The sequence below is a fragment of the Orcinus orca genome, chromosome 2 (genome assembly GCF_937001465.1).
Source record: "Orcinus orca chromosome 2, mOrcOrc1.1, whole genome shotgun sequence".
In the NCBI taxonomy this organism is placed as follows: Eukaryota; Metazoa; Chordata; class Mammalia; order Artiodactyla; family Delphinidae; genus Orcinus; species Orcinus orca.
This window is the reverse complement of record NC_064560.1, coordinates 25,274,806-25,299,281: the sequence shown is the minus strand read 5'-3', so window position 1 is coordinate 25,299,281 and position 24,476 is coordinate 25,274,806. Positions and strand designations below refer to the sequence as shown.

The 24,476-nt window shown below is 41.8% G+C and overlaps 1 protein-coding gene across 1 annotated transcript; it reads left to right on the top strand.

Annotated features, from left to right (window-relative positions):
- Positions 1–1,258: 1,258 nt before the first annotated feature.
- On the top strand, positions 1,259–23,941 carry RBM17 (RNA binding motif protein 17). Its single transcript, XM_004281693.4, has 12 exons — positions 1,259–1,418; positions 6,701–6,838; positions 9,334–9,450; positions 12,291–12,457; positions 13,281–13,378; positions 16,161–16,217; positions 17,167–17,308; positions 19,353–19,504; positions 20,550–20,623; positions 21,110–21,208; positions 22,311–22,383; positions 22,516–23,941. The coding sequence occupies exons 2-12, from the start codon at positions 6,716–6,718 to the stop codon at positions 22,617–22,619; spliced, it is 1,206 nt and encodes a 401-aa protein (XP_004281741.1). The 5' UTR covers positions 1,259–1,418; positions 6,701–6,715; the 3' UTR covers positions 22,620–23,941.
- The last annotated feature ends 535 nt before the right edge of the window (positions 23,942–24,476 follow it).

Sequence of the window (24,476 nt, the reverse complement as noted above, 5' to 3'; positions counted from 1 at the left end):
ACTGACTCCCTATGATATTTCTCTCTTTTGTCCCTTTTCCTCCCTTTTCTTTATCACCAGATTTTAGTTAATTATATTCTTTCTTCATATGTTCCTTTGTACTAAGATGTAAATTTAAATGCTGACTATTTGATTTATTAGCTTGAAATGTTTTTACCCTCAAATATTTTACCGAACCAAACTTGGGTCCACTTGCCCACGTGCAGTAAAGCCCATCTACTGTACCAGGTTGTGGTGAAGGAAAGTACAGCATTTACTGCAGGGCACCAAGCAAGGAGAACTAGCAGCTCATGCTCAAAAGACCCGAATTCTCTGATGGCTTTCAGGGAAGGGGTTTTAAAGATAGTGTGAGGGAGGGGGCTGCCAGGTACTTGATCAGCTTGTGCACAATTCTCGGATTGGTTGGAATCAGGGGGAAGTTTCCAGCATTATCAACCTTCCGGTTTCAAGGTCTAAGTGCTTGCAGTCAGAAGTTTTCATCTGGTGGAGGTCTGCTTCCTGTAAAAACAACTTAGGAATGTGTGTCAGACCTTTTTCTTTCAGGGAACTGGGAGTTGGTGATTCCGCTCTGTGGCGGATTTATAGTCTAAATTGTTACCTGTTTTCTGACCCAATAGCTATTCTTTATTTCTACATCTTCACATTCCTAATCCTTATCTCTTGAGCCAGCCTTCTGAGACTCAGGGGAGCCTGGGAGACTAAAGCAAAAGCCTTTTACTTCAAAGGACAGGGACACAGGGGTTGTATATGGTTTCAAATATAGATGTGAAAATCATATTCACACGGAATCCCATTTTCTCTTTTCTCCCAACTTTTGTCATATCATTCTTAAATTGTGAGGCTTTATAACATGTACGTCTTTCCTGTAACCCTAACTTCATATCCATGGTTTCCTTAGTCCTACACTTAATTCAGCGCTCCTGGCCGTTTCTTCTGCAGCCGTTTCCCCATTCATCTCTCCTACTGTGATTTATCTTCAGCTTTGTGCACACTGATGAATGGTTCTGAAGTGGACCTTTGCAGCCCTGCACCAGTCCTCCTCCTCTCCGTCTGCGGTCACTGCTAGGCTTCCCCGAGTCTGAAATGTCGCAACCTTGCGCCACCGCGACACCTTTTGGCGGGAGAGAAGGACGCGGGCGTAGGGGCAGTGCGGGCGCGGGGGCGGTGCAGGCGCGGTCCTCCGGCAGGCAGGGGGCGCGCAAGAGCGGGCCGTCCTCGGCGCAGGAGCAACGCGCCTCTCTCCCGGCCGCACACGCCGTGACTCCGCGCCGCCGCGCGCCCCGCGGGCTCTGCGTAGGGGTTGGCGCCGGAGAGGTCCGGCCGTCGGGGGCTGAAGCCGAGCGCCCAGCCCGCCGAGTCCGCGGCGCCTCGGCCCCTGTGCGCCGCCGCGGCCCGGGAGCGTCGGCCGGGCGGGCCGGGTAAGTGGCGCCCTGGGCGGGCCGGAAGGGTGGGTGGGCAGGTGGGGACCGGGGCGGGTGCCCCTCCCCGGGTGGCGTTGGACGCGACGCCGCGGCTTTAGGCCGCGCCGCTAGAGGCTGGTGTCCCGGGCCGTCCCCGAGCCGCCGGTGTCTTCGCATCAGGCGGCCCGGCCCCGGCCGACCCTCCGTGTCTCCCTTCGCGCTTCGCCGCTCCTTTATTTGCCTCGGGTCGCCGGGCCTTCGCATTCCTAGTCTTCCATTCTTCTTTCCCGTCTGTCTGTCCACATCTCTTCTGGACCCGAGGGCGGCTTTTCCTCCCCACTGTCGGTAGTGTTTTGGGAAAAGTTGCTGGGCCTCTGGATCCCGTAGGCCTGCCTGGGTCACCTGTGCCCGGGGTTGCAAAGGAAGGAAGGCTTTTCCTTCTTAGGCTGCAGAACGGGGAATCAGGTGTGGACTTCTCTCAGGGACGGGGGTTTTATCTGGACGGGTGGAGGAAGACGTGACTACGGCACTACCTCGGTCCTTGTCCTTTTAAAGCGGTATTTTAGCTTCGATGTCCAATCACCCAGCTTTTTTTTTTTTTTTTTTTTTTTTTTGAGCATCTCTTTTCGCCCAGACCATGTGTTAGTAACAGCGTATGCAAGATGCATAAGAATCTGTCCCCACGCTCTGTGAGTTTAGTTTCCGGGGAAACGAGCATAAAAAGCCACGCCTGGGTTGATCCGATTGACCGGAGTGGGGTCTCGAAAGCCTTCCAAAAAGGAGTGAGGCTTGAAACTGAGTCTTGGGGGTGTTTTGTTAGATGTGCAAGATGAGGGAAATGTTTCCTGCAGAGGAAGGAAATAAATGTAAAGGTACCAGAGGTGAGGCACCTTAGTGCATTCTGGAAACTGCAGGAAAGGCAGAGGTGTGAAGAGGGGTAGTCAGGTCAGATCAAGAAGGTTCTTTGAGAAGTCAGTAAAGGAGAAACATGGGAGGCACTTACTGCTAGAGGCAGGCAGATGGGTGGAAAGTAGGATATTCTGGATCAGGGCAAAATTCTGCACATTCTCATGTAGGTGAGGACTGTGTGTCCCTGCAACAGGTGGAGTTTTTAAAGGCTGCTAGTCAGTTTCCACAATTTTATGGGGTAAATGCCACAGATGTTTTGACTATAGTAAGGATATTTAGGGAATATGGGGTATTACATTAGTAACCTAAACTGAGAGTGTTTTATTTTTAGAACTTTATTAAGAAGTGTGCTGTCTGCTGTACAGTTTACAGTAGAGAGTAGGTTGTGAGTTAGAAATATAACAAGGTGTCACAGAGGTGTTGGCCCTCTGAGCTATTCTGATCGTGGAGTTCTGTGACGGATAAAGAGAGCCTTTATGGAAAATAAGAATCTGGAGATTTGTGCATTCCCAAAAGTAACTTTATAAAGTGGAAAGCATGGAATTAATAAGAATGGGGTTCAGGTTGCTGCTCACCCCTGGGCCCGGGAGATCACTTGGGCGGAATGGGATGGGGGCCATGTGGGTTGAGTGTGATTTCTTGTCCAGATCCTGTCTCTTGTTTTGGGTGGTGAATTCACTGGTGCTTGTAGCATTATAGTAATTAATTGAAGCAGGCCATAGAAGTGTGTCATTGCTGTGGTTAATGCACTTCTGTGAATTTGAAGATCAGTGAGAAGGAGAAAAGTGAAGAAAGCTCTTCTGCATTTACTGGGATGTGGAGATCTGATTTATAAGCTCCGAGTTAAAGAAAACTAGCAGATGCTGGTGAGATGACATCAGTTTCTAATATTTAAAGTGTGTTTTCGAAGGTTTTGAGACCAGAAACAAGGAACTTTTAAGGAACATGAGATTTTGCTGCACAATGACTTCCAAAGCTTGCAGAGTGAGGTCAATCAGGTGGAATTGTCAACAGCCAGCTTCAGTGTAGACTGGAGTCGGAGGAAGTGTGGTCTTGTGAAACCTCACCAGCAGCGATGACATTGTTAAGTACTGGGTTCTTAGCCAGAAGGACTCTGCTGGAGGTAGAGAGCCTCTGCGCTGCTTGATTTTGTAACCGTGAAATTGGGAAAATGTTTGCATCAGTTTACTCTTTTGGCAGGGATATGTCCAGCAGCCTGTTACCTCACACCCCCTCCCCCACTGCTGCTTCTCCCCGCCCTTTTCCCTATTCTTTTTTTTCTTTTTTAAAAAAATTTTTATTGTGGTAAAATATACATAACATAATATAATATACATAAAAATTTGCCATTTATAAGTACATGGTACCATTGTGCGACTATTACCACCATCTACCTCCAGAACCTTTTGCCTGCTCTTTACTTTCTCGTGGAGCCTGTGGGCATTGTGTAGTTTCACTGCTGATTCATGTGGCGAAATAGAATTTACTTAATTATTAATATTTCAAAACTGTTTATTAAATGCCTTCTCTGTGCCAGAAATTGGAGCTGCAAAAGTGAATAAGCTGGTCTTTTCCCTTCAGAGTTCAGTGGGCATTTGGGTACTCAATTTCCATGGCACCAATGTTATTTGTAAATACTTTTTTTAATGAATTTCTCAAATTTCTTATTAAGTGATATTGGGAAAATTAAAGTGGAGTTAGATTTGCAAACAAATTTTGATAATTTAGCTTTATGATTTCCCAGAATGTGTTGTTTATATTTGTTTCCCAGAATGTGTCAGTCTTACCTTGCTTTTATAAGATTAAAGAAAGATAAAACAAATGAACCCGTAGTTTGTTTACTAGGCTTTGGTTTGGTGACCAATTGAATGCAGAGGTCTCAAAAAATTAAACTAGGTTAGATGAAAGATGCATGGTCATTTCTGAAGTAGTGTCTTGAGAACCACATTACAGTTGACCCCTGAGCAACATAGGGGTCAGGGACACCCACCCTCTGCTCAGTCGATAATCCAAATACAACTGTACAGTTGGCCCTCTGTATCCACAGTTCCACATCCATGGATTCAACCAACCACGGATTGTGTGGCACTGTAGTATTTACTATGGAAAAAAAGCCGCATGTAAGTGGACTTGTGCAGTTCAAACCTGCGTCATTCACGGGCCCACTGTACTAAGCTGGACACTCAACGTTGTTTTCCTTTGCTGTTGCTCTGAGTTTTTCAGGTTAAACTGAAACTTTAAACATGTGTTATCTAGAGAGGAAGGATTAGTTTTTAATACGAGGTAGGCTGGGAGAAAAGCGCATGACAGCCTCTAAAGCTTTTTGGTGCAGTTGTCTTCCACAGTCATTGTGGGCAAGGAATTTCTGAAGCCATGGCCTGGGAGGGGGTTGCAAATAGAGTGTTAACTCTGCAGTCAGCCTAACTGCCTGTTCAGCTCTGGGGTGGACATTGGTCTTAGTCCGGGGGTAGAGCAGTGACCTCCACAGACTGATGTAGGTTTTCATGGAGTTTACACTGACTGTGATTAAAATTGTAGATTCTGAAGTGGACCCCGGGGTCATGCCCTACAGAACTTTGGAGACATGGTCAAATTTCAGCCATACTTAGTTAAGAAATGGAAGTCATTAATTTTCCTCCATTTAGCCTCATGACTTGAACTTGTCTCAAGCTTAACATGACAAGGTGTTGCCAAGTTCACTTTGTCTGGCACTGAAGACAGTGAGCGTTTCCCGGTGGGATGTGCTCTCTAGGAAATTCTCTGCCCATGCTGCCGTCACCTGAGCCGGTGAGTCGTCACAGGAGCCTTGAGGAGGAGAAAGTATAGGTATTCCTTGATTTTTTTGGGGTGACTCATTGGAGCAATCAGCCACCAGTACCCTGGGCTCTGCTTTTATTCACCCTGCTTCTGTGCTGCTTTGGGGCCTTTCATTTAGAAATCAAAACAGAGCTTTCAGGTAGTCTGCGGTTCAGATATTAAGAAGGGAAGACACTGTGGAAGGCGACTGCAGTTGACCGGGGCTGACTTCTGCTCAGGACCAGAACAGCTATACTGAGGGAGGGAGGCGGCATCCACCCTCACCCCCGCCCCAAGCACAGTAGAACCTGGTCGGCCAAGGTGTTGGGGTCTTAGAATCCATGCACAGAAGGGTGGAGAAATGAGCAGACAGACCGAAGTTTTGCCCGGGGTCAGACGTGACCCGGGGGGAAATTAAGTATTTCCCTTCCCGTCTATATCACCTTCTCTTCCTGAGACACAGACGCAGGCAAAACAGGATTTGTATAACACAGTTTCAGTGGCAAAATGCTGTCTGAGCCTGGGAACTGACAGACTTTTGGAATGTGTCCATATGTTAGAAACTACCCATGTTAAGCATTTCTTTGCAGTTTAGGGATTTTAATCAAATTTTTTTTCTTCTTTCCATCTGTGAGAAAGAGATTGATTTCTTATTTTGAGAAGTGAGCCATTTTGTGGGTTTCAGAACGTTGAGGTGTTTTAAAGGTGGCAGTAAGGATTTACCAGCATGAGCTGGGGAGTTCTCCTGACTGCATTTGAGATGGGTCTTCCCACTGTAACCTGGGGCAGGTGTCTCTCTGAAAGTCCCCATTTCCCTCCTGGACTGCTCTTGGTGTGTGATAAGGCTTTTAGTAAGTGGTAACTCTTGGTTTTGTTGTTGTCATCCTCTTGCGTTGCTCTATTCTGCCAGGGATAGTATATATTGATCATTCACATGTAGATTGTTGATTCTGTCTTTGTAATCAGTGTCATTAAAAATTACAGATTTCTTCTTGGTGGGATATGAGGAAACCTGGTTATTAATAAGATCTAACCCTCCACCTTCCTGTCACATCTGTGAGGTCATTTCTGTTTTTTTCCCTTAATTAGGGGCATATATTACGGTTTTTTCTTTATAAGAGGATAACGGCCCACCACCACCAGAAAAAAACGGTAGTTAATTGTGCTAAATCAGCCTTGTAATAGGTGTTTTTGTAAGGCTTCTACTTTTTGCTGTTGACACAAAATAGAGTTTTTTAAAAATTGAATATATGTAATTAATAATGCCCTGCATCTAGAACTTCCATCTTATCTCATTCTATAGAACAGAAGGATTTCATTTGTGAATTATTTGACCACATGTTCTTATATATAGGAAAATTCATTCTAGAGGTTTATTTTAAAAATAGTACATGGATGTAGCTTTATTGTGTCAGGGTGCTGACTGGTGATATCAGGCATCTTGGCTTCTGTCACTGAATGTTACTGGACCAGGTGATCTCTTCAGATACCTCTTACCTCTGAAGTTCATGATACTGCATTATTTTAACATGGGAATATTGGAACTCTTCACTACATTTTTGCATTCTTTAACCCCTACCCCTCTTGCCTTTCAGCATTAAACTGAGAAGATGTCCCTGTACGACGACCTGGGAGTGGAGACCAGTGACTCAAAAACGGAAGGCTGGTCCAAAAACTTCAAACTTCTGCAGTCTCAGCTCCAGGTGAAGAAGGCAGCTCTCACTCAGGCAAAGGTAAGAGAAGCTAAGCCCAGCTTGAGAGCAGAGGTGTACCGGCAGGTGCCTCCTAAGGATTAAGAGTAACCTGCTGCTCTGCCTCTTTGTTGAATATGTAGGGTTTGTTGAATATGTAGGGTTCAATTTGTAAGGGGAGAGGCTGGGGTGGGGGAGGGAGAGGAATAGGTGTTGAAGGTCATTTCGCTTCTCCTGGGAATAGAACTGTTTCAGGGAATCAGAATGAGGAAAAGCATACTCTTGGTTTCCAGCAATGATGCTGGTTGTCAAACTTCAGTATGCAGGTTGTCAATCTTGGTTGTCCAAGATTGAGAATTTGGTTAAAAGGCTATATAACACCTGATACTCTGGTAAATCCTGATTCTGGGTTGGGGCCTGGGGAGGCTGCATTTTTAGGGAGCAATCCTGCTGTTTGTTGTAGGTGGTTTGGAAGCGGCACTTTGAGAACGAAGCTCTGCATTATTGACTGAGCTGTGATGATGTGTGTGTTACTGAAGGCTGGGGTTGGTTGTGAACGTATCAGGGTTTGTAGTCTGGGGTAATTGTTTTTGTTTCTGTTGTGTAGTGTTGGGCGTTGGCAACATCCTTGAAATCATTCACCAGGTAAAACATTAAAAAAACAAACATAATTGTCTACTGGATATTTGATATTAAGATGTTCCTATCAAATACGTTTAGGAATGAGATTGGTATTATGGTTTGCTTGTTGTTTCAGAACATGATTCCCCAGTGGAGGCTGTATCCCCTCCAGATGGGGCAAATATTGGTTCTAAGGGGTGAAAAAAATCCTGCTCTTCTTATGTATAAAGGCCAGATATACACAGAATACAAAAACAGGTGTGTAGTGTATCTGTGGTATTAAAATTTCATAGGTGGAGAAGAAAATGTATTAAAAGGTTTCTTGAAGGAGGAGGCAATAATGAAAAAAGAAGTTGAGAAGAACTGTTTTAGAGATACATATTTACCAGTAAGATGAAATATTTACTGATAAGATGATATATCATTTCTGGGATTTACTTTAAAATACTCCAGTCTTTGGCAGGGGAGGCAGGGATACATGAAACAAGATTTGCCACGAGTTGGTAGTTGTTGAAGCCAGGTTAAAGAGACATGAGTTCATTAATCATTCTCCTTAATGTTTGAAAATACACACAATAAATTTTTTTAAAGTTGGAATTATTTTTTTTCCTTCACTACATCATTAATATTAAAATGTTTACATTTGATTTCTCCGTATTATAAAAGGTTTTTAGGATTAGGATACCCACAGGTAGAGAAAACACTGTCTTAAAATTTAAATTGGTTTTGTCAGTTCTGTTGATTAGAGTTTTTGTCTTTTTCATATATCATTACCAGATTTAAATTTTGTATGCCAGTACTATTTCTTTTTAAAGAGATAGAATTCTGTCTTTTTAAAACAAACTTTCATCCCACATGAAAAGATTAACAAAACAAGTCTTTTTTTTTTTAAATTAATTTATTTTGGGCTGTGTTGGGTCTTCCTTGATGCACGTGGGCTTTCTCTAGTTGTGGCGAGCGGGGGCTTCTCTTTGTTGCAGTGCGTGGGCTTCTCATTGCAGTGGCTTCTCTTGTTGCGGAGCATGGGCTCTAGGCGTGTGGGCTTCAGTAGTTGTGGCACACGGGCTCAGTAGTTGTGGCTCTTGGGCTCTAGAGCTCAGGCTCAGTAGTTGTGGCGCACGGGTTTAGTTGCTCCGTGGCATGTGGGATCTTCCCAGACCAGGGCTCGAACCCGTGTCGCCTGCATTGGCAGGCGGATTCTTAACCACTGTGCCACCAGGGAAGCCCAAGTCTTGTTTTTTTGTTTTAATTTTTTTTAAGTTGGTCTAATTTTTTAAATCTTCGTTTCTCGTAACTTTTGCTTTGGACATAAGATGTATAAATAAGGTTTTACATTCTAATGATAATGCTATTTCATATATTCTATTCTTGAAGGCCTCAGTCTTCTCTTTTGTAAAGTGACTGACTCCTAGGAACAATTCTCATACTTAATAACATAAACTCAGTTAGACTATAAGTGGGCATAATTAGTGGGCAGTTTTGGTTCAATGGAAGATAAAATAGAAAAGCGGAAGTCGAAATATAGTAGAGATATACAGGTTAGGTATACTAATCCACAAGTGTATGCCCAAGATATAAAAACATACCCATTCGTTGTGAAAGATCCACACTAGTTGACGTGTAATGCGGAGAATCTAATGTAGAGCTTTTTCTTATATTATTTCATATGCAAATTTAAATAAAAGCGACCAAGCTTTCTGTAAAGCTTTTACAAAAATGGAGGAAATTTGTGTTGTAAAAAAAGGGCTAAAGAAACTAGTATATGGTTATTGTAATAACTGAATTAAAAGGCTGTTAAGATTGTTTTTCTCATATCTGAAAGGTTTGTTGCAGAGTCCAAAAAAAGGTTTGTTACAAACAGTATGAATTTTAATTTGAAGCCTCAGTACACTTTTCTTATATTTTGATGATTTTAGAGCCAGAGGACAAAACAAAGTACGGTCCTTGCCCCAGTAATCGACCTGAAGCGAGGTGGCTCTTCAGACGAGCGGCAGATCGTGGACACCCCGCCGCACGTGGCGGCGGGCCTCAAGGTACACTCCCCACCCCCAGCTGGGTGGGCCTCCTGCTTTCCACAGGCTGCGCTTTACACACCACTCTGAACACACCTCCTCAGTAGGCCTTGCACTCTAGGCAGTATCATTTTCAATTTAATGTTTACTTCAGTTTTATCAAGTTTAAAACATTCATCTGTTTAAAACACAGTAGTTAATTATAGAAAAATCAGAAACTGGAGGTAGGCAAAAAGAAAAATAAATGACTTTGGTCCTACCCTCCAGAATTTAAAAACTTTGTATTTTGGAATAGCTTTCTATCCTTCGCCTTCTCCACCTTCTGTTCTCTGACTTGCATTTCTCACTTAATATATTGTGAGTGTCCATCTGTGTCAAAAAGTCTAGGACCATATGATCATTTTATTGACTTCACAATATTCCCCTGTGTGGGTTTGCTGTGAAGCTCTTGGTGGGGTTTCTTGACCAGAGGAAGTGGTCCTGCTCCTGCAAGGCTGATAGTCTGTCCAGAGGGAAAGGCACCCCACAGTGGAAATTTTCTGAGGATTCTTAGTCATTCAACGTTTTTTCCCACAAATTCTTTGCCTCATTTTTTCTTGCTACATCTAATGAAAAACTGGTTAATCATCTTCTGTTATTGTATATTGGCTCTAGAACCTATAATATCACTGCCAAATTTAATCAGTAAGCATTTTCCTTCTTGCTGCATAGCCAATTTTTAATTGTAAAGCATTCCCATCAGGTGAATATGTACGGTGATTTACACACCTATTTCCTAACTGTAGAACCAGTAGACCTCTAGTGAACACCTCTGCAGAGTGCTTTCTATGCATTTAAAATTATTTTCTTAGGATAGATTTCCAGAGGTGACATTAGGAGATCAGTCACTTTTATGGGCAATTTATTTAGCGCCAGCTTGTTTCCGGCAGAGTTGTATCAGTAAATAGTATCACTTGTAACATGTGAACGTTTGGGTTTTTCCTACCCTCCCCAGCGTTGGGTATTAACATTCAGGCTTTTAAAATCAAGCAAGATGCTTTATTCTTTATAGCATTTAGAGAAGGATGGCTCATTGTTGAACTTAAGCAGGGTTTATACAGTAAAAGTTGTTTGCTGTCAGATATTGAAATGACAAAAAATTAACCTTCATGCTGACAGTCTGGTCTCCGAGTTAGAAACTTTGTGATGGCAGTGTTCTGTAAATCGAGGGGCTCACTGTTAGCTTCTCCTATTTTACTAATAACTGAAAGGAAATGTCGTTCATGTGCTTTTGTGGGTTTTTTTTGTTTGTTTTTGGTTTTTTTTTTGCGGTACGCGGGCCTCTCACTGTTGTGGCCTCTCCCATTGCGGAGCACAGGCTCCGGACGCACAGGCTCAGCGGCCATGGCTCACGGGCCCAGCCGCTCCGCGGCATGTGGGATCTTCCCGGACCGGGACACGAACCCGTGTCCTCTGCGTCGGCAGGCAGACTCTCAACCACTGCGCCACCAGGGAAGCCCGCTTTTGTGTTTCTAAAATGTCTTTTATGTGAACACAAATGAATAACTGCCCTTTGGGAGCCCTGCATTAAATAGATTTTTGTAAGATTTCCAGTGATAGGGCCTGGGAGGTGATTACAGTTACTTTTCTAATTTCTTTTATTCATCAAATCAAAGTGTTTTTTGAGTTTTAGGTGTAAGGAAACCGTGAAGTGTTTGTTTTATGATGAAAAAACATCAAACAGCACAGTGTAATCCAGGAATTGTTGGATTTAGATCCATTGATGATGAGCATAAGCTCTCTTTATCATGCCAGTTTTGTGTTCATATATAAAGTACCTTCTACAAACAACCTTCCTGCCTTTGGCAGTGCTGGGCATGCTCCTCCTGAAAGAGGTGCAGAGTGGGCGCTCGGGGACACTGACCTGTGCTCATTTGGGGGATCTGCGGAGACCAGGGAAGGCATCTTACTTTTACAGACAATAAGGAGGCATCATGCTAGGAAAACTAACAGAAGGAAGTATGGAGGTTTAGGAACGTGAGACCACGCAGTAGGTCAGGGCTTACGAGAACCATGGAGATCAAGACCACGAGCCTAGGGCAAAGCCCCCTTCTCGTTGTGTGTTTCTAGTTGACTGTGTGCTGTCTGCCTTTTGTTTTTCCGATTTCTTTGTTAAGGCTACTACCTCTTTTTCTCTCAAAGAGTAGCCCCAGTTTCTAAATGTACAGAAGAGAAATGCAAAATGTTGTCATCTGACCCTGACTTAGTGGACCTTAAAAAATGAATGATGATGTGAAGGGAGTTACCTCCTCTTGTGCAGACTCAGGCCTGAGATGCAGATGACTGGGGAGGGTGTGCATTCCAGAGGATTTCACAAAGCCCAAGAGGATGCTTTTTACTTTCTTTTTTTAATTTTAATATGTCATGTCTCCATGTAATCAGAATCTAAAGTTATTCTATTAAATGACTATAAGAATGTGTTATTCATGAGTTGTTTCGTATTTTAAGTTTTCAGATATATATATATATATATATATATATAATATATATATATAAGTATTCTGTGTTTGCTATAATCAAATTTATTGCTTAAAATTTTAGGTGGTGGCAGCTTGTTTAAGACTTCCAGGAAAGTGCTGTAGGGTGTTTATGGAATTAGTACTGAACTGAGAGGTGAAATTCTTGGTCATGTTCTGCCGCTAGGTGTGTGGCCGCGTCAAGTCCCTGAACCTCCTCGGGCATCTGCTCCCTCATCTGTAAAGCAGAGGCAGACAGGTGGTCTTCAGGGCCCCTCCTAGCCCTCGTATATTTTGACCTTAATTCTGTGAATAAAATTCCAGGACAGAGGATGATACTTACTTTGGCATTTTTCCCTTCCTCAGGACCCGGTTCCCAGTGGGTTTTCTGCAGGAGAAGTTTTGATTCCCCTAGCTGATGAATATGATCCCATGTTTCCTAACGATTATGAGAAAGTAGTGAAGCGCCAAAGAGAAGAGCGACAGAGACAGCGGGAGCTGGAAAGACAGAAGGAAATAGAAGAGAGAGAAAAGTAAGGCCTCGAGCGGATGTGGAGGTGCTCTACGTTTGAAATGGTTGTTCAGATGTTGGTGAATGAACTTTAGTGCTGTCTGTAAGGCTGAGTGAGTTTCCTGGTTGGTCTGAGCAGTTGTCAGGAGGAGTCAGGTTGTTGTTAACAATGTGTGGTCGTTACATCCCAGCACGAAAACAAACTCCAGAGCAAATTTCATATACAGTTGCAGAAAACTTACAGTATACGTTTTGGGTGAGTTCTTGGAGAAATGACTTACAAAGTGATGTTGAATAATAGGGTTTTTCCTTATGCTGTGACTCTGCTAGCGTCATAACTGCTTAAAGTATTTAAAATGTTATTCTTAACTTTTGCTGTTTTTGAGCCAGATGGAGTTTTTAAAAACTCATATACATCTTTTATGTTTTTTGAAAGTATGGGCAACAAGGATTTATTTGCATTTCTTCTTTTAAAAATACTATTAATTGTTAAATAGTTATCTAAAATATTAATATATTATTATTTATTGAATCACTTCATGAAGTGAAAGCATGTTCTAGAGAATCAAAATTATTTAATTAACTATTGCCTATTGTTGATATGCTTTAAAATTGAAAGAGGTAAATATCAAGGAAACTTTTCTTGCTATTTATATTCATATACTTCTTAAATTTGTTCGGTTTATCTTCTGGATTTTTCTCACTTCTCATACTTTTGCTACTTTAGTCTTTAACCAGTTTGCATGCCCCACCGCCCCCCCCCAAAAAAAGTCAAGGTGACGTCCTTGAGTTCACATCTTTGAATTGGTTCATCTGTGGTGAACATTTGTTTCCTCTTATCACAGGAGGCGTAAAGACAGACATGAAGCTAGTGGGTTTTCCAGGCGACCAGATCCAGATTCTGATGAAGATGAAGATTATGAGCGAGAGAGGAGGAAGAGAAGTAAGGCATGAACACAGATACTATGTTTCAAACATGGTGCAGTTCCACCGTTTCATATTCAATTTCATAAATGGTTCATCTGACACTGATTTGGGTAATTTTCTCTCCAGAATCTCAGCAACCCACATGTTCATGACAGTGTAAATTTACATTGTTTTCACATATAGTCTTTCAAACATTTACTTGTTGGACACTTGGAGCATACCTTAAAATACATGCCCACTCTCGTCTTTACCCTCAGCACAGTCGGACCAACCTGTTCTCTGTATCCAGCTACACTTCCGTTAAGAACAGCACTGAATGGAGAGTCAAGGCACTCATTTCCAGAACCTTTGCCACTAACACGCATGACTGAGCTTCCCTAGACGCTGGTTTCTTTCAGTGTCGTACGGGGAGCAGGGAGACAAGCATTTGAACTAGGTGCTTCGTAAGACCTCTTCCATCTCTAAGAGGTCTCTAAGAGCTGCATTGTAGTTGTGTTAGAGCCAAATTCTTAGTGATCACTAGATAGCTAAGCAGTGTTCATTCTTGAGAGAATGGAATGCTACTTATCTAGCTTCATCATGTTTGATTGCTGGGATTTCCTGGATTTAGTTCACCACTTTGGTTGACAGATTGAGATTTAAATGAGAAATTGAAATCTTCCTGTCTCCTAGATACCAGGCACTGTTCTAAGCATCTGATGGATTACCTCCTTTACACCACACAACTTTGTACCACACAACTCAGATAACTGTGATAGTCCTTGTTATAGTGGACTGGTGGGAATAGCGTTGTGTATGAAATGGGTCCATTGTGCATCTAACCAAGATCTTTCTTTACCTGAAAACCTCATTGCGGTGTGGTCACCTTTACCATGAGACCTAAGAAGAATGTTATCATTGAAGCTGGAGTGTATTTCCACATACATGAACTCTGTGTTATGACCAGCAGTTTGGCAAGCTTGGTCTTCCCAGTGTACAGCCAAGGCTTTTCAGGGCTTAGGTTAAACTTTAAAATACTAAATGAGTTGGAAAGGAGTGGGTCTGTACTAATTTAGAATTCTTACTCTTTCAATGCAGATATGAGTTACACAGATTTATAGAATACTTACTGCACAACAACAAAGAACCAAGCTCATAGATACAGAAAACAGATTGGTGGTTACCAGAGGCAGGGGTTGTGGGGAGCTGGGAGAAATGGGTGAAGAGGGTCAAAAGGTACAAACTTCCAGTTACAAAATGAATCACGAGATTGTAATGTACAGCATGGTCACTATGTTAATAATACAAATAATTGCAGAGTTTTGGATTTTTTTACATAATGTTTATTGTTTTAGGCCATTACATTTTGGGGATAAAATAATTGCATATTTGAAAGTTGGCTAAGAGAGTAGATCCTAAAAGTTCTCAACACAAGAAAAAATTTTTCTATGTGGTGACAGATGTTAACTAGACTTTTTGTTGTGATCATCTCACAATATGTACAAATACCAAATCATTATGTTGTACACCTGAAACCAATATATTACATGTCAATTATACCTCAACTGAAAAAAGGCTTACTGCGTGCTGAGCACTATCAGACACTGCATTGTTTTTCTGCGGAGGAATAGAGTTAACATTTGAGTGTGCTCTGTGTGTCAGGCATTATGTTAACATTTCAGATTCATTATCTTCCTAATCAGCAAATGCCTGATTTATTAACTTGTTTTAGAATCCAGTACATAGGTTGAATATTTCTTGGTTTCATCTTTCCAACTTACAAATCAGCTACCCTTTTTTGTGAGGTGTGCCTTCTATACTGAGGACATTTTTTTTTTTTTTTTTGGAACATTAGCAGGAACGATATAATCTAATATTAGGCAAGTAATGGTGTTAATATCCGTTATGTGTACGGCTGTTAACATATTGATGGTCATATTTTAACATGATTAGTAGCAAATTTTCAGTAAACAACCTGAATTTTGTATACTAAACTCATTGGAGCTGATCTTTTCAGAATCAGTTAATAATCACTTAGGTCTTAGTGGCAAGGTGAAAAATGATAATAGGTATGTCAAAAGACATGGAAGTTTTATTAAGACTCATATTTCTCTGTAAGTATTTTTTCTAGTCTAGGCCTGTTAATCATTATGCACATACACTGGCTTTGGGGGATTTCTTTTGTGAAACATTGTGTGCTGGTGCAGCATGGTTTTGTAATTGGTCTCTTTACATTATATCGATTTTTTTGGAGTGTTTCATTGATGATGAGGTTATAATACATATGTTAGCACTTCTCCCTAGTGAAAAATTCCTTATGTTCTCTGCTCATGCTTTCCCTCTGGTTGTCTGAAAGAAAATGGAGTCTACTTTGGTTTGTTCGTGTCCACCATTCTCTGTCCAGGAAACATGAGCAGGAATGGTGACAACACGAAACAGATTGTAACCAGAAGTACTGGCACTTCCAAATAGGTGTTCAGTCCCAGTGGTCTGCATCCTGGAAAGAAGGGTGCTGTCTTGTGGGGGATGCTCTGGCCTCACAGGGAGCTGGGTTTCATTCTGTCCCTGCCTGTTCACTCTCCCGCGATCATTTTCTCATCTGGAAAATGGAAGCAGTGATAACCTACTTCTGTATTTTTGATCCTGGATTCAGATACTGAAGTCTTCAGATGTTAGTGGGAGGGATGGAGTAGCATCCCTTCCTGCTTCTTTCTTTGGAGGGTGGTGTGATGTGACAGGTGGCCTGTGTCACATTCCTGAGGATCCGGCATCTGAAATGCTTTCCCTCCTTTAATTGGTGGAATTTCTGTTTTCTGCAGGTATGGGCGGAGCTGCCATCGCACCACCCACTTCTCTTGTAGAGAAAGACAAAGAGTGTACGTACCTGTTTCTTCCCCTCTCTGTTCAGATACACATCTTTAACCCAGTTGTGGGAAGTCTTAGCTGGAATCAGCCAGGTGTCCTGAGTGCAGGGAAATGGCTGGAAACCCGTCCTTGCTCTAACCCTCAGCCAAGTGCTCCCTTCCACCCCTTAAGTTTAATACCAAGCTCTGAGGCGTGGGTTTTTCTCTTGTGAGAGGCTTTTTTTGTTTGTTTTTAAAAATAATTCATTTTGTCTTCAGCATTTCGTTATTTGGAGTTAGGTAAAAAACAAACAGTACAGTAGCTGAGTTTTTGTGCTCAGTGGTCTAGGGGCTGTTAAATTTGTGACCCTCCACAAGGTGGCAGCACCTTCCTGGGTTAGGTCAGTGCACAGGTTGTATGCGTTTACTCAGATTGCCCAAACAGTCTTCTCCCAGTGATCTGTTCTAGAATTTGGGGTTGGAGTTGGACTTTGAGGAGTCATGAAGCTCATCTTCCTGCCCTCTGGGTTGGACCATACCTAAACTACCCCAAGAACATATAGTCATCCCTCGTGCTTTTTAATACCTGTTGCACCATGAATGGTACCTTTTTATAAAGAAGGTAATTTAAAAATTGTTAAATACCTTTTGTGTGAAAATACCTGACGAACCATAAACCCCAGTTGAAACCAGTCTCTGGGAGTGGGGCCCAGGCATCTGGATCAACAAGCTTCCTTGTTGATTCTAATGTGTAGCTAGGGTTACAGATCACTGAACTGGCATATGGTCCCTAACCTCAAAGACCTTTATTGTCTGCCAGGGTAATAAGATCGTAAGATGAGCGTCTTAAGACAGGTACACAGGATGCTATGGGAGTCAAAAGAGGGGTTGATCATATCTCCTGGAACATACGGAAGGTCCAAGTGCAGTTCAGAATTGTTTTGTCACATTTTGGTAAACCTATTTTATTTTCATCCAACAGTACCCCGAGACTTTCCTTATGAAGAGGATTCAAGACCTCGCTCACAGTCTTCCAAAGCTGCTATCCCTCCCCCAGTGTACGAGGAACAAGACAGACCCAGATCCCCGACTGGCCCCGGCAACTCCTTCCTCGCCAACATGGGGTAATGGTCCGGGTGCTCTCACCTTGGCAGGTGCAGGGAGGGCGGGGCCGAATGGGAGGCACTGTCAGCCCTTCCAGGAGGTGCAGCATGTTTTGGGATGGGGCCTTTTTTGGGTTTATGGGGAGATGCTCAGTGCGCTCAGTCACGCAGCCTCCTTCTTGAGGATCAGGGTTCAAGTCACATGGAGGGTATCCCAGCATGACACTGTTATGTTTTGTACAAAACATAAAGCTTTCTAATGGAAATTTTGAAAGATTTAAATGCTGAACATTATATTCTCTAGTTAAGAATAGTTTGTGATCATTATATTTGTTTTCATAACATTTGCAAATAGGTCATATGAATTAGAGCTGACTTACGCTATGTCCAAAAGATGAATGACATCTTTTTTTTTGATAAAATGACCTTTGCTTTAAGGTCATGGTTCTATACCTTTGGTCTAAAACCTCTCAGTCGTTCTAACTATAATTAGAAATTTGTTGGTGTATGAAAATCAGTTTTAAGGTTGACTTTCAGGTGGGGCTTGTGGATTTTGAGTCTCACTGGATTTGGCATGCGTTTTGGTTAAAAGAGTGTTTTATGTTGTTTACTCTGTTCCTCTCGTGCTCTGAGGGGTTGTCGGGTGAAGCAGCGTTGCACTAAGGCCTTTTTTGTTCTGTGTCCTCTAGAAGGACTGCCTCTAATGGCAGTGCTGTGATTGTAGTAGTGACACTGGTCTGCCCTCGCCTGTGTGCACGTGCTTTGATCCTTAGCGTCCTGGGAGCTGGGCTAGTCAGAGTTGGAGGAGGTGGGTCCTCCACCATAGGGTTTGCACACTGCAGGAGGATTTGGAGTTTCTCATCTTGTGTCCGTCTTCTAGACCTGTGCTGCTCTCTGTGGTAGCTACTAGCCACACGTGGCTGTTAAATTAATTGAAAGTGAATAGAATTTAACATGTATTTCTTTAGTCACACTAGTCTCAAGTGCTCACCAGGCTAACAGCTACTGTACTGGGCAGTGCAGATGGAGAACATTTCCCTCACTGCAGAAAGCCTGCCCTAGAGTGTATGCTAGAGGGGGACAGACGTGAAGCCATTGGGGTGGTTTTGTTTGTTTTTTTCTTCTAATGAAAAAATTGACCTTTTGCTGGTAAGAATTGACTTTTTGCTGAATCCCCTTTAAACAGGAATTAAATCTTTATGCCTAAGGAAGATACAGTGTAGTACAGTTCATCAGTTTTCAGTCTTTTTAGCCCTAGAACAGCTTGTTCAAATGAAATACTTAAGGAAATTACATACATGAAATACTGTAGGTACAGTTCTGGTTGAAGCAGCGTTTTGTGATTTAAGCCCTAAGTAGCACTGGTCAGTAGGGGCACCCTTGAGACCCATGAGGCTCCTCACGGTGCAGTTTGAAAACTCATGGGATTAGAGGAAGAGCAGTGGACTAAGAATCCAGAGTGGTGGGTTACACTTTCAATCCTACCATTAACTCCTACAGAAATAATTCTCACGTGGTGTCTTGCTTTGCTTTCAGTTAGCCTTAAGCTCGTCAGCCCATCTGGGCCTCAGTTTCTTCATTTCTAGCTCTGAAATAGATGGTCCCTAAGTGTCCTTTCACATATGAAGTCAGTCATTGGAAACTCTGCTGTACTATTTAGAAAAATGCAATCATCTTTATTATGTGAAACCATACTTATTTTTTGACAGGCTCACTTTAAAATAAACTGGTTATGAGCCCTGTAGCAGAGCAGATACTGGAGCACATAGGAAGTCTAGTGTTTTCTAACAGGCCCTGGGGAAATCTCACTAGGGGAACTAGTGTTCCCCTCATCTCAGGGGTAATCTCAGGATGCCCAGGCTTTCAGCGTTCACTTATTATCTTTCTCCTGAACGTTTCACAGCTTCCATCTCATGGCCTGTTGGTAATTATATGTGACCTCATTGAAGCCCTTGTGCAATTTACACTTTCTCTTTCCAGAAGGAGATTACTGTGATGTAAAATCCAATTATGCTGTAGCTGATGACGTTGAGTGCAAGTACCTTTCCCTTTTTCCTCCCCACAGTGGCACAGTAGCACATAAAATCATGCAGAAGTACGGCTTCCGGGAAGGCCAGGGTCTCGGGAAGCACGAGCAGGGCTTGAGCACAGCTCTGTCAGTGGAGAAGACCAGCAAGCGGGGAGGCAAGATCATCGTGGGCGACGCCACTGAGAAAGGTGGGTCCCTGGTGGTGAGCAGGGTAGAGGCAGGCCATCCTGATTGTGATGCATTCCAGCTCTGCGTTGTGGAAACTGAATCCTGAGGCCTGTTTTTACAAATAGTTCAGAACACGCAGACAGATAGGAACGCCCATGGAAGAAAAAGAAGACAAGAGACTTTGGCAGAAATGAATAGGACTCCAGAAAATCATGTCATGCCTGCTTCTACTAGCAGAGAGCCTTGTTACAATTGATAAAACCATGGTTATGTTTTTATAGCAAGACAGAGCCATACACAGTATATCGGTGATTCTGTCTGCTACATCTCCATCCTGTGAAGTTCTCTGCTCTTTTCTTTTTTCTGCCCTTTCATCCTAATTTTCTTACTGACTGATCGCTCTGTGAGACTAATGTTATTTTGCAGTCTACTGGTAGGTGATGCCTACTTGGTGTTTTATTTTCATTTGATTGTTACAGTCTGTTCTGTAGTGAGGGCGTATTGGAATGAGTCAAACATGACTTAGCATTTTAAGTGGAACTGAGTGGTTTTGAGCTTAGCTGAACACCTTTTCCTAAAGAAGGGAGAGAACTTTTCTGGGAGCCCTGTCGACGCACAGCTTTAGGAAGCAGCAGTGAGCCTCACAGGCTAGAACCGAAAACCAGCAGTTGCCCGGCTTTGTGGGAGTGTCTGAAATTGGTCAGCTAGGGGCTGGCTAGTTAACTGCTTGTTACACTGGGCTGGGGACCTTCGGCCACTGCCTGAGCCAAGACTCACCTCTGAGGGTTGTGATCACTGTGCCCTGTGAGCCCTTTAGGAAGCGAGCTGAGCAAAAATGCAGGTAATTGGGGATATTAAAAAGTTCTAGAAATTATGGTAAAAATTATACCAAAGCAAAGTGATGCTTTCAGCCAGATAAGGCTGCATTTTTGCTGAGAGACTGTGTGGATGCTTATAGATGGCTCTAGGACATAGATAGTGGGGATTGCTATTGAAATTAAATTATTCATTGTAACTTGGACTCAGTGCTGTAACATGTCTATGTCTGATAATGTTTTCTTACAGATGCAGCCAAGAAGTCGGATTCAAATCCATTAACTGAAATACTTAAGTGTCCTACTAAAGTGGTCCTACTAAGGGTAAGACGCAGAAGGAGGAAACCTGTTTGCTCTCTTTGAATTGTGTCACTCCACCTTGACCTGTCCCTGCATGCTTGCACCCCCCCCCCCCGATGACAGAACAGTTAAAGAAAACTGAAAATGACACTTTTGGATAGACTCCATATAAGACTGATTTTTAGATTCCTTTTTCGCTAAACACAGTATTTAAGACTACAGTGAGTAATTACTTTAAAATATTTGAAATTGTTAGAAGTTCAACTTGGTTTATATATTTTGATGCTTGCACAGTTGCTCTTATAACTCTTTATGAAGCTTAATGTATACTTTTATTTTTTATATATTTTTTAATACTAACTTTGGGGTATTTCAGGGATGAAGATTTTCTTCGTGTCATTTGGGATTAGGAACGTTTGCCATCATGGAAAAAAGTTATTTATACATCTCTTTTACATATTTGTAAATTATATTTCACAGTGGAATTTATGTATTTATTTTTGTTTATAGAACATGGTTGGTGCAGGAGAGGTAGATGAAGACTTGGAAGTTGAAACCAAGGAAGAGTGTGAAAAATATGGCAAAGTTGGAAAATGTGTGATATTTGAAGTAAGAGGGGTTTCTTTTGATGTTTATAAACCCAAGTTATAATTGATAGACTACAAAACATTTTCTGTAGAGACAGAGTGTGCTATAAGTAACATATTGTCATACTATAGAAGGTGACAGATGTTGGTTAGTTAACACTGCTTTTACTCAGTTATTACAATTTCAAACATAAACACAAGAAGGACTTCAAATTTTATTTGGTGAAGAAACATTTCATTTTGTGACTGAGGTTTAGACTTGATGACAGTGTGCTCAGTAGTTTAGTGACTTGGACGTGCCTCTGGTCTCATTCATTTGGCAGGTGTTTTGTTAGTGCCTCCCACATACCCAGTACTGCATTGAGAGCCTTGTGGGTGGGGAAACACATTCTGTGCTCTTGGTGATAACGTTCAGTTGAAGAAACCACAAAACAAACACGTGAAATTAGAGAACATTCAGTTGCTAGACTCTGTAATGTTGACTTATAAGTACAGGAGGTGAGAGAAGGATTAGATCCACACAAAATAGTTAGAGGAGGCTTTGTGAACAGTATCAGATGTGAGCGAAGCTTTGGAATGAGTGGGTGGGAGAGAACGGGTGTTCAGACTAGGGTCACGGCTTCTGGGAGACCGAGGAGGGCTGCAAAATGGAGTGGCTGGGCGTAGTGGGGGTTAGCAGGAGCCGCGCTTTACAGTGGCATTGGGGCTATGGAAGCGGGGCCTGGAAAGCTCCACCAAGGAGCTTGGCCTCGTATGAAAGACAGTTATAACGCATACGGGTCTTTTTGCCTTAATTTCTGCTCACTTCAGCTTCTCCTCCATATCATGTTGCTGTCTGTTGACTGCATAATTATTTGTTTATGTGTCAGATGGCATAGGACCTCCAAAGGTCCTGCCTGGCTGTGTGTTCCAGCACTTAACACAAGACCTGTCATCAACGGACCTTCAGCAGATTTTGATGATGAATGAATTATACTTATTTCCTTGGTATTTGACCATTGCTTATCTGTATATGATGATAATTGGAATACTTACTCTGTTAAAAATCATTTATGGGAGAAAACTCACATTCAGTGATATCTCCGATGATATCTTTACCTACTATACTTTCATTTCTTTTCCAGATTCCTGGTGCCCCTGATGATGAAGCAGTACGAATATTTTTAGAATTTGAGAGGGTTGAATCAGCAATTAAAGGTAAGTTGTACAGCTAACTATAAAGAATTAAAAAGTTGAATTTGTGATCTTAATCTTTGTAATTAAAACATGTTCTTGTAATGTCTGATGGAATACCTGCCTTAACTGACTGTCTTTTTGTTTGCCTTTTAGCTGTTGTTGATCTGAATGGGAGGTATTTTGGTGGACGGGTGGTCAAAGCATGTTTCTACAATTTGGATAAATTCAGGGTCTTGGATTTGGCAGAACAAGTGTGATTGTAAGAACTAGAGCCTGAGTCATCTCCAAGGATCCTTCAACAAGCCACAGACTGAGCAGAGGAGAGCAAGGCGACAGGCAGCCTGCATGGCTGTGGGTACAGAGACTCTGGAAGGACTTCTAAGATATATGTTGACTGATCCCTTTTTTATTTTGTGGTTTTTTAATATAGTATAAAAATCCTTTAAAAAAAAACAAACAAAAAAACGATCTGTGTGCCTCTCTGGTTGTTTCTCTTTTTTATTACCACTTCTGAGGTGATTACATTTTTTGCTAGGATTTCATGATAATTCTCAAGTGCTTCAGTGATACGGCATTTCTTGCACTAAAAAAATCTAGAAAGTTTTGGGATATGGGGTTGTGTTACCCTTTGCTTTTCTTTCTTTTTTTTTTTTTTTTGATTCATTTTAATAAAACCTGCAAGTTACTAAACTGTAGCTTCATAAATTCTATAATAAAGTATCATCTTGGCAGTCTGCCAAAGGTGAAAATTTCTGCTTTCTCTAACAGAGAAATTCTTCTTATTGACTCCAGTCGTAGAAAAAACTCTTTATGACCTAAACTAAGGTTGAAGAATTATGAGCCTACCATGACCTGTTTGGATGAATCATTTTCGGTTAAGCTAAGTCAGACTATAGAGTATGTGATGGATTTAGGGGTATTTGGGTATAGAAATCATGAATATAGCCTTTGTTTTCAGATATTCAAGCCTAGTCTTTAGCGTAGATCAGAAGTGACCGGTTAATTCAAAACCTCGCAGGTACATTGTAAATGTGTGCCCGATTATGTTTTGGAAATGGTGGTTCCCTGGGGTCACATTTCTACTGGCAAAATTTGCAGTAGTGTTAGTGCTCATACATAATTTTAAAATGTATAAAATTCAGCCACATCAGTTACTTAAACTGTACTGGCGATTACTATAATTATGGAATTGTGAAAAATTGTATCATTGAAGTGCAGTGGTGTATGTGGCTGAAACATTTAGCAGGGCCCAAAACAAAACAGATAAAAATGTTTGGCACTACGGTTCATTGGCCAGAGCAGGAAGTGTTTCCAGAATATACTTGTGCCTGTGTTCTGTTCCTTGCTTGCCCAAATGTTGCATGTGACTTACCTGAAGCGGCAGCTGCGGGACGTGCGCCTGTGTTGTCTCTTTAGGTCTTTATGACATGAGAGCGTCTTGTGACCCTGCGGGGGAGGAAAGTACTCAGCATTTCTTTGCATCCATGGACTTGGTTTGGAGACATAAGGAATATTCTGACCCTTTTTAAAAAAGGATTTTCTCATGTTTTTATTTAACATAAATAAAAGAATAACATTTTCTCTTTTGTGGTATTATTTTACTGAGTAAAAGTGAATTAAGACTCTGCTTTTGAAATAAAAGTGCACATACCCTGAAATAAATTTGGGTTAAAGAATATAAGGTAAAAGAATTACATAATTGGACAGAATTTTGTAGGATGTGAGAATCAACAGCCAGCCTGAAACTAGAACAGGTCTACCCGTGGACTTAGCTCCGGAATACCAGTGATGGCGCCTGGCTTGGGCTTACCGGTACCTAAATGTGCTCACGCTAAGTATTTATTATGATGGCTTAGTTTAATTTGTATAAACCCTAATGTTTTAAAGTTTAAGTTCCAACCCCTTTGATACCTGCATTATTATTGTTATGCTTTATAATAACATCATTGTTTATTTGCATTTAGGTGGATTTTCCCAACATTCTCATGATCAACCGCAGAAATGCAAGTGACTGCACTACTTTGATTTTTATTAGCATGGGTACAACTTAGTGAATATCTTTCTCCCCAGTCTCTCTAATTATTAAATTATCCATGATTGCAGTACACTTAGTA